The sequence below is a fragment of the Parasteatoda tepidariorum genome, chromosome 7 (assembly GCF_043381705.1).
Source record: "Parasteatoda tepidariorum isolate YZ-2023 chromosome 7, CAS_Ptep_4.0, whole genome shotgun sequence".
Lineage (NCBI taxonomy): Eukaryota > Metazoa > Arthropoda > Arachnida > Araneae > Theridiidae > Parasteatoda > Parasteatoda tepidariorum.
The window spans coordinates 22,342,005-22,352,890 of NC_092210.1; the positions used below are offsets into that span (position 1 = coordinate 22,342,005).

Below are 10,886 nucleotides of genomic sequence, written 5' to 3' on the forward strand. Positions count from 1 at the left end.
AAAAAAAAAAAAAAAAAAAAAAAAAAAAAAAAAAAAAAAAAAAAAAAAAAAAAAAAAAGTTTTGCGAAATCAAAACAGAAGAAGTATGTGCGCGTTTGGTAATACAAAAATTAAATACTTTTGTATTAATAAAAGCATTAAAACTTCATTCCTTTTCATTAAATATCTTTAGTAAAAGATAAGGGTAGAAATTCTATTTTGGGACTTCAAGGCTAAAAACATGCCAATGAATAATAATTAGATTAATACTTCAAAAGAGAAGTTATTTTAAGATCTTTCACTTCCATATAAGGAAAGATTAAACGATTTTCTATGAGTAATAAATAAATTTGATGAGGCGTAAGAATGCAGAAAAGGCATATGACTGGACTTTTTTACACTGTTTAATCATCCTATAAAACGCAGGACCGAATGTTTTTGCGTGGCTTTTTGTTGTTTATCATGCTTAAATAAAATCCGTCAGCTTAGACGGGATATGGGTCTCCCCCCATCTCCGTCTGGAGAGGGGTGAAACTGTGATATATATATATATATATGTTTAAACACAAGTTTTATATTTATTTATTATTATCATTATTGTTTTCAAAATTTCCTATCAATTCAGCATACTAACTTATCGTATCGTTATAAAGCAAGAAATTTTAAGGCAAACATAGAATTTCTAACTAAAATGCTTTACTTCAATTTTTATTCGGTTTTGATAATTAGTCATAAACCGAGGTATAAAAAAATTAACTAATTTAAATCTATTGGGATACTTTCTATGTTTAACTATAAATGAATTCTGATATTAATTGATGTTTATATTTTTCTTTTCAGAGTTGTAACGGCAACAATTAAACAACTGTAACTTGTCACATATTTTTATTTGTATTTTAATTTACTTTTTCAATAAAATAAATAAACTTTGTAGGATTTATTATTTATTCTACCTTATAGAGTAACATTTAAAGTGTTGTAACACAGGGGGGGGGGATTGAAAATTAAACCAAACAGACATCACAAGAACGGTCAATAAACAAAACTGAAAAGTATTTCTTGTTTAATACCTTCACCACTTGGACTGAACCCCTGACCTTAGGATCTGAAGCATGTATGTCTGACCAACTTTCTATTCAACTATTTGACTGAACAAAAATCAGGATTCTTTGTCATTATTACAGATTTGTGGTATTTGGAATTCCCTCAAGCATCTGCTGGACATCCAGCAGACACTTTAAATTTTCTTTATAATTATTTGCACCGTATAAGAATCATTTAAAGCCATTTTTAGGAGAAAAGAGAGGGAGTCATAATTTCGAAAAGTGCCTGGAAATACTTACAGAACATTATTTAGAAATCCAAACTTCGTCAAAAATACCAGAAATCTGCAGTAAATGTCATGTGTAGACATTAAGAATCTTTTAATATCTTTAATGTAATTTATAAATGTGTATAGTTAATCATTTTTGGTGAGTGGAATTTCCAACTTATATTATCTTATCTAATAGTATGAAACCGTTTGAAAAATATAACAAATTACAAAAAAATAATGGTTATTTATGTATGTGTTATATGGTAATATTGAGGTACTCATAAGTTCCGGAGTTAGGTAAAAAACCTACTACTACAGTACCTAGATTAAGACCTATATTGGTACAATAGGTTCTTATTACCACAGCAATCTATAACGGCAATACCAGTATTTTTTAATACCGCATTTATTTAAGCATTACAGGCGCCAATAATAGTTAGGCGATTTTTACGGACTTAAAAATAAGTACTGATAATAGTAAGATGAACTAAATGAACTAAATGTACTAATATACTAGGTCGCCTATTATAGGTATAGGTGGAGAAATGTATCAGAGGAAAATGTTAATCATGGTAGTTTTTTTACTATCTACTATGGTTGATATCGAATAATAGGACGAACTTCTGAAAGCATATTTTGCTTAATATGATAACATGAATACACCAATAAAGGCAATAAAAAAAATAATATAAATAAATAAAGTATAAAATATAGATAAATTGGACCGATGTTTCATCTTGACTAATTTTGTTAGTTTCTGAGTTTTCTGCATGATTTAGTAGTGTTGATCAACTTTTGATTACATATTTATTTTTCAACCTGTATAAAGAACGGGTATTCAGCTATTTGATTAATGAAGCAAAACGAAAACAAAGGGATAGGAGAATATACGACAATATAGCACAAACGAAAGTGCAAAAAAAGACATACTACAGATTTGATTCTACGAAACGGAACGTTCCTCGGTGTCTAAACCCCAAATGACTGTAGAGATGTAAAGAAACAAACTAGTGCAAAGTGATTTTACCAATATGGAACATAGGTGGAGGCAAAACTGAAACAATTTGCACTAGTTTGTCGATTTACTCCTATACTATAATTTGGTATTTAAACACTGAGGAAGGTTTTTGTTTATAAAACCGAAACTGTATTATGGACATTTCCACATAGACTATAGACACTTTCACTTATTGTGCTCTATACTTAATTCAATACATAGTCTACATAGTTCAAAGATTTCCCTATCCTTTTTAACTATAGGTAATGTTTGTTGACAAAAGGTAATATTTAAATAGGTAATATTTGTTGTTGTTCTTATAGTAAGTACCTTCAAGCCTTTATTAATATATTATTTGATATCCATTAAATTAGGCAGCACCAACAACCATGAGGATCAATACCTTCTTCGTCTTCTTCTTCAGCACGACAGCCCCTTACAGGCCTTGGCTGCCTCAACCAGGCGTAGCCTCCAACGCCTCCTATCCATGGCGACTTTTTTCCAGTTGTTAATCTTTATTACTTTGAGATCTTTAGTAGTGTCATCCAGCCATCTAGTTGGAGGTCTTCCTCTGGCCTGAGATCCAGAAGGATTTTTAAAGGTGGCGATTCGTACTACATTGTTTTCTGTACCTCTCCAGATATGGCCAAGATATTTTAATCTATTGCTTCGAATGACCTGCACTATCTGTGGCTGTCCATGGAGTCTATATAATTCAAAGTTGTATCTGATTCGCCAACAGTCTCTTCCCTATACTGGGCCAAAAATATTTCTAAGCATTTTCCTTTCAAAAAACACAAAGAGTACGCTGAGTGTCTGCGTTTAGTGTCCATGTTGNCTCCTATCCATGGCGACTTTTTTCCAGTTGTTAATCTTTATTACTTTGAGATCTTTAGTAGTGTCATCCAGCCATCTAGTTGGAGGTCTTCCTCTGGCCTGAGATCCAGAAGGATTTTTAAAGGTGGCGATTCGTACTGCATTGTTTTCTGTACCTCTCCAGATATGGCCAAGATATTTTAATCTATTGCTTCGAATGACCTGCACTATCTGTGGCTGTCCATAGAGTCTATATTATTCAAAGTTGTATCTTATTCGCCAATAGCCTATTTCCTAAAGTGGGCCGAAAATATTTCTAAGTATTTTTCTTTCAAAAACACCAAGAGTATGCTGAGTGTCTGCGTTTAGTGTCCATATATCACTTGCATAGAGCAATACAGATAGAATAAGAGTCTTATAAAATTTAATTTTGGTTTTTCGACTGATTAGGCTTGATCTTAATTGCTTTCTTAGTCCAAAATAAACACTTGTTTGCCATTTTAATTCGGTTGTCGACTTCTGTTTTTATGCTGTTTTGGTCATTGATCATTTTTCTAAGGTATTTGAATTCATTAACCTTTTCAAAGGTGTAACCATTGAGGTTTAATACCACTAATACTATTAACCAAAATTAAATTAGTCATGAAATATAACTTGGCGATTTTTTACTGTTTCCCTAAACGAACAAGTTTTATTTTCCATTTGAATCCTTACTGTCCGAAACATAATGGCACAATCAACTTTCCACGTCATCTAGCTAAACTGAATTCAGAACTCATTTCATTGACATTGACTCATTTTTGCAGATATGTGGAACTTTATATTCAAACAGTGTACATCTAGAAAACGATTTTTTTTAAAGAAAACTATATTTTTGAGCACCCCAAGAATCACTTAAACAATATTTTCAGATGAAAGGAGAGGGAATCAAAATTTCGAAAAATACCAACAAGTACCTGGAAACACATAATATACAAACGTTGTCCAAAACGCAAAAAAACTGCAATACATGTTATTTATGGACAATTTAAGAATTATTTTAAATTTATTTTATTTTATAACACTGCCACAGATAACCGTTCATAGAGTGGGCCACATTCACACATCACAGGACAACGCACAGTGGAAAACGTCCACGTCCTTACCGGGATTTGAACCCGCAACAATTGGCTTCATAATCAGGCATGCTAACCACCCGGCCACCTGGTCTGCATTATTGAATTGTAATGAAATATTTTCATAAATAATTATTTGTGAAACTGAGTTTGCTATCATGAATTCGTTATGGCAGGATGAAACTGAAACGAACCGAAATTAGTTTCATTGTTGAACAAATTTTATGTTGCATTTATGCAAATGCTTGGTATTGTCGAATTCGGGTGTGGGGATATCAAACCTATAATTAGTTCTATTCCTAAATCTACAGATTTTTTTTGACTGACATTTTAGTCTACTTTTTGTCGAAATGTACAAGTTTAAACACGTTATGTATGGCAGGGGTTCACGTAAATGTTTAGACAAACTTCTCGAGGAGGTAGAGCACATCATCAAGATTAAAATTGCATAGAAAACTATGTCCTGAAATGTCATCAGACGCGGCTGGGGGCGTTTCCTTTTTATGAGCTGTTGTTTTGCGGTATTCTGTCATAATGGGGAAGCTCCCCTAGTTGCGTATGACGTCATTTCCTGGCATGGGTATCTATGCAGTTTTAATCCTGATGATGTGCCCCAACTCCACAAGTAGACTAAAAATGTCATTTAATAAAACTGGAACTCGGAGAGAGAAACCAATTTAAAATCAGCGGCACTAAAGCATCCAAGTGTTAAAAAAAATCTCATGCAGCAGAAGAAAAAAAATTGTTCCCCAGTGTTTCTCATTTTTGATTGACATACGCTATTTTACTTTCCTATTTATTTTTTGAATACAACAGACATCAATGCTTATTTATAATGAACTCAATAAGACCTAAATAAAATAATTTCTAAAAGACTTTTTTTTAATATTTTCTAATAAATATAAGTTTGATAATAAAATAAGTTAATTAAATAATTGTTTGAATTCATTCTACAAATACTCAATCTGCATTTCTCAAACCTTTTTCTACATTTTTATTTTTACAAACAAGTTTGCATAAGTTTTAGATAAGATGTGTATTTTTCTTTCAAAAAAAAGTATGCGAATGAAAAACTACTAGTTATTTAAATATCTTGAACAAAAATTATCATATAAAAATTTTTTAAATATTTTGAATAATTCAAATTGCACGACATTAATTGTGTAACACAGTTAAAAATATAAATTTTCCACGACTGTTTGCTAAAAATGTTTAATCAGTTGAAACTATCAAGAAATTGCTCGATAAAACTATTACTTCAATACAAATCATTAAATGTAGTGGGAAAAACTCCCTCTATTTAATGTGATGGTTATGAAAATTCCCTCTCTAAATCACAGAAACGAGGAAGAACATTTATGACAATAACAGAGTAAAAATAAGAGGGCTTTTAAAATTGTTGCTAAAAGCATACTTAAATTACTATTACTTTCGACAGTGAAATCTCTTCCAGGATGTGATTGTTAATGCTTCCGCCTATGAATAATGATGAAAAAGCAATAAAACTGTTGCTTTATGTCCCGTGGTCCGTGTTGCAATCATCTGCTTTGATGCCTTTATTTGTTCATAAATATTTTCCCTGCGTGAAAGTGTGTTAAGATGGTTTGCAACCAAGGACGAAGTATATTGTTATTATTAATAATAAAAAACACACATTGTAAAACATATGATGCACGCTGTGTTGAAGAGAGTGATGCTTCGGAGCAACTAATTAATAAGTGAGGAAACGTTGGGAAAATGACTCGTAATTTTGTCAACAAAATAACGAAATTCTCATTTTCGTAATTTTTGATGAAGGAGATATTGCAGTCATTCTTTTTAATGCAGTCAATTTTCTAAAATATAAACTTTTGTCTGTGTTGAAGAAAGTGATTTTTCGGTACAAATAATTAATAAGTGAGGAAACATTGGGAAAACAACTAACTCGTAAGTTTGACAATAAAATTACGAAATTCACATTTTAGTAATATTTGATGAAGAAGATATTTTTTAATACAGTCAACTTTCTAAAATATAAATTTTGGACTATTATCAGAATTTCTTTTTTAAATTGTTGCTTTATATTCTGTGGTCTGTGTTGCAATCATCTGCTTTGATGCGTTCATAAATATATACCCAGCGTGAAAGATAGCTTGCAACCAATTAAGGTGCTTACTGTTATTATTCATGATAAAAACACACATTGCATAGCATATGATGTATTGAGGAAAGAGATCTTTCGGAACAAATAATTAATAAGTGAGGAAACCTTGGGAAAATAACTCGTAATTTTGTCAAAAAAATTACGAAATTATCATTTTAGTAATTTTTGATGAAGGAGATATTGTTGTCTTTTTTTAATGCAGTAAATCTAATAATAAAATATAAATTTTTCTTTATTTATTATCATAATTTCTTTTTTTACTTTTGATACTAAAAATGACGAGAAAAGTTTGTTAGAACAATCTTCTATTCAAAGAATATTAACATTTTTTAAAATATCCCTAACTGCATTCGCTTTGATCCTACGTATTTGCCTTTCAGTCATTATTTTTTTTTTCATAAAATTGTATATTTTCCACGAAAACAAAGAAAGTTTTGTTAACAAATGACATAGTTGTTATAATTTTTTCTTGGAACATATTCTTACCATGTTAATCGATACAAAGTGTATTATTACCTAAATTTGATTTATGGAATAATAGACTGTATTTGAAAAGTAAGTTAAACTTAAAAATACAGAATATGTGAGTAAAAATTAGAATAGGACACTTTTCAGCTTAAATTGTTTTATTTTTTATTTTTTAAAGACTTTAAAAACAAGTATTAAGATTATTATCTGGCATTATATCTCCTTCTGTCTCAAAAAGAGAGAGAGAGAGAAATGAATTTTTTTTCAACATCTAAGCAATCTTCATGTGTAATTGTATAAAGTGACAAAAAATTCGAAAAAATATTTAAAATAACAAAAACTTTCGAACAAACTGAAATTTCGAGAAGAATTATTCGCTTTTTTACAACAATGGATAAATAGTCAGTATTTAACATGCAATCTGTGAATAAAGTATTTAAAATATCAATAACTTTCGAACAAATTAGAATTTTGAAGAACACTCACGTTACTCATTTAAGTACTTGATTAAAAATGGCTCTTTCAGTTAGATAAATTTTAACCCTGACGTTACATTTTTACAGACATCTGTGTGGCATTTTTTTTCTTTTTTATCAAAGTCTAATCATCTAATGTTGATTCTTTTACTTCATTTTACGTTTTTCTACACCCTATCTAACTGATTTGTTTTACTTCATTTGGATACATAATAAGTTAAATAATATACTTAATAAGTGGGATACGTTACTTAAAATTAAATTATAAATCTAAAAATAAACCAACTTTTTGAAGCAAAAGAAGCTTATTATTATATTAATTCAAAATTTCAGCCTATATAGGTAGTTTCGTAACTACGTCTCTTAATAACAATTTATACAAAAAAACATCTCAAAACTGTAAACACATTAGGAATCGCTCTATGTAAATCAGTTGAATCACTAGTGAAAAAATCAGGACGAAAACATCAAAGCAAGTTTAATTGACAGATAAAATTTTTAAGTGTTTCTAACTAAAAGAGCAGAATGGAGGAAGTTTTTAGGGAAGGCTCTGGCCCACAAAGGGCTGTCATGCCGATAGAAGAAGAACTATCAACTTTAAATTTCTCGTTTTCTTTCTGACAACCAAACATATTTTATCGTTTTCAATCATGTTTTGAATATAAGTTCGTGTAATTTTTAGTATTGGAACTGATTTGTTAGATTTTGATAACATTTTCTTTTTTCACCCTTGAATAATTAATTTGCGACCTCCCTTGTTTTACAATAAGCTCTTCAAGTGGAAAAAATTAAAATGAAGATCAGAAAGTTTTCAATTACGCATCAAATAATTCCGCAAACTGAAGTGCGTTATTTTACAATTATCACAGGCTCCAGCTGGAATTATTACTCTAATATTAAATTTAGATAAAACAGTAGCTTATTACATTTTATACAAACAATCTAATAAGTTCTCATAAGCTGAATTTTAATATTTTCTTCTTCGCATTTAGTTTTTCATTGATCATATTGTGGGCGATGAACTTAATTGAGAATTGATCATGCCATTCATAAAATCGATTTTCAATTCAATTTTCATCTCTTTCTATACACTTAAGAACAAAAATTAAATCCTATTGTCAGCTTGTCATTGTTTTATTATAAGCTTTCTAATTGGCAAAACTTAAAATAATGTTCTCGTCGCCAATAGCCAGGTGTGGAGCTCTAGTGCGACAAAAATAAAATACTACTACCAAAATACAGGGTGTTTATAAAGTCCCGGACCCATTTTGATGTTTAATAACTCATAAAATAATAAAGATAGATTAAAATTAATAGTATAAATGGTTAGATAAACTCAAAAAGTTTCATGATCCTTGTCAACGAACTATGATACCCCAATGACGTGGTGCACCATCTTGTTGTAAAAAGACATGTGGCTGAAGCTCTTCTAGTTGTGGAAATATGTTTTCCAACATGTCTTAGTAAACGACTGATGAGACCGTCTTTTCTGTAAAAAAGAAAGGCCCAGTGACTCGGTTTTGCATTAGTCCACACCACACATTAACCTTTGGGAAATCCCTTTGTGTCTCACGGTATTCATGGGGGTTTTCAGATCCCCATATGTGCACATTATGGCGATTAACAATAATAAGCAGACGATATTTAGAAAAGTACAGATATTTAGACTGGAAAATGAAATTATCTGAAATTACGACGACGGCGCAGACGATATTTACAAAAGTAAAGATATTCAAACCTGAAAAGGAAAATATATGAGTTATTCCATCAATAAATGCCATAAGTTTGTTTATATCTTCATTATTTTATGAGTTATTAATCATCAAAATGGGTCCGGGAATTTATAAACACCCTGTATATCTATAAATGTTCATTTATGCATCGAATAATTTCCGCAAAGTGCGTGATTTTAAAATTATATCCTAGGTTTTAAATGAATTATTATTTTGATATTAAAAGAATAATGATTGTTAGTCATCATCCAAACATACTAGTAATTTCTTATTATGCAAATTGTAATATTTTTCTTCTTGTCTTGTTTAATCATACTTCGGATGATGAACTTAATTTAAAAATTACTATATTATTCATAAAATGGGATAGAAATCCGAGTTACATATCCTTCAGTACATCTAACACGAAACATTTTATTCAAGAATAATCTTTGTTATTTTATCCTTTAGAAACATTACTCCATTATATGTCAACAGTTGAATACATTTTGAACAATTTTATAGAATTTAAATCCCGTTGATTTCGCACGGAAATATTATTGCTGAATGCAACGTCGCCATTATTCTCACAGACAAAAATAGAACAAAGGATATAGATTTGAATAATTTTTTGTTGATTCAATTTAAGAAAAAAAAATCGTTCCATGAACATTATATAAGGCTCGACATCTTCTTCTTGTTTAATTGAAGCGTTAAACGAATTCAACCTAAATAACTCAGTTTTGAAAGTGTCTGTTTCTAAAGCACAAGATGCAATACTTCACTTTTATGATTGTTTTAATTTGTTCTGCAACTTTAGCAACAGCAGGTATGTTCGATGGCTTAAAGGATATGGCTGGAGGTATGATGTCAACTTTTATGGGTCCAAATAATCCTTTTAAAGATCAAATGGAAGCGATGATGAAAATGGCGGAAGGTGCGGGAGGCAACTTTATGGAGGATATTCAAAAGAAGATGGTAGAAATGACCCAAATGGCGTCTCAAATGTCTGGAGCTGGGGGGCAGCAAGCACAAGAAATGACTAAGAAAGCAATGGAAGAATTAGAAAAAATGAAGAGTGAAGGTGCACCAGCAGCAGATATACAGAAATTCGTGCAAAAAATGATGCAGCAGATGGGTGGCATGAGTGGCTGAGCTACCGGTAATCAAACATTAAAAATCGACATTCTGAATATTATCGTTGAAATTGTATTATAAGTATGAACACTTTTATATTAATTTTAAAAATGTCGTTCGTAAACGAAAATTTATTCATCTACGAATCTCTGTACGCATTTATGAAATGTTGAAAAAATTAAACAATCTTACATTAATCTTACATGGCTTACATTAGAATTTTATGTTATTCATTAAAATTATTTTTAAAAAAAATGTTAACCGTTCGTTTCAATAAGGGTTTTTTATTTAAACATTTTGATTTTTTACAAATCTATTTTCCTATTTATGTATTTAAATTAGTTAACAAACCTAAAAGTTGCTTACTTATTTTACAACATACGTCAATTTTTTTCATTTGCTTACAAATCACATTCGGGTATTAATGATTTAATTAAACGATTTTCACAGTTACTAATATTTTTTTGAATTTTTCTCATTCTGTAAAGAATAGCAAATTTTAAAAATTCCTTTTCGTCTTTAAATATTTAAGCTAATATAAAAAATTCCAATATTTATTTTAATGTTAAACTAACACTAGTAATTTTTGATGAAGAAGNTTGAAAATTATTATAGTTATGGAGTTAAGCTAATAAATAATTTGCACATTTTCAATATAAAAAATAAAAATCTGCATAATTTCAATACAATATTCATAGTCAAAATACAGTGCACATTGTTTAAAAAAA

The 10,886-nt window shown here is 29.9% G+C and overlaps 1 protein-coding gene and 1 long non-coding RNA gene across 2 annotated transcripts in view; both read left to right on the top strand.

The window, feature by feature from the left end:
- Positions 1-912, top strand: part of LOC110283573 (uncharacterized) — a gene marked incomplete in the record, with an annotated part of 13,428 nt that extends 12,516 nt beyond the window's left edge. The window contains 1 exon segment of the mRNA XM_043041904.2: positions 820-912. Within this exon segment, the coding sequence (XP_042897838.1) occupies positions 820-840 (21 nt within the window).
- Positions 913-5,824: 4,912 nt separating this feature from the next.
- On the top strand, positions 5,825-10,515 carry LOC139425949 (uncharacterized). Its single transcript, XR_011637114.1, has 2 exons — positions 5,825-6,148; positions 9,842-10,515. It is a non-coding gene; the product is annotated as an uncharacterized lncRNA (long non-coding RNA).
- Positions 10,516-10,886: the final 371 nt, after the last annotated feature.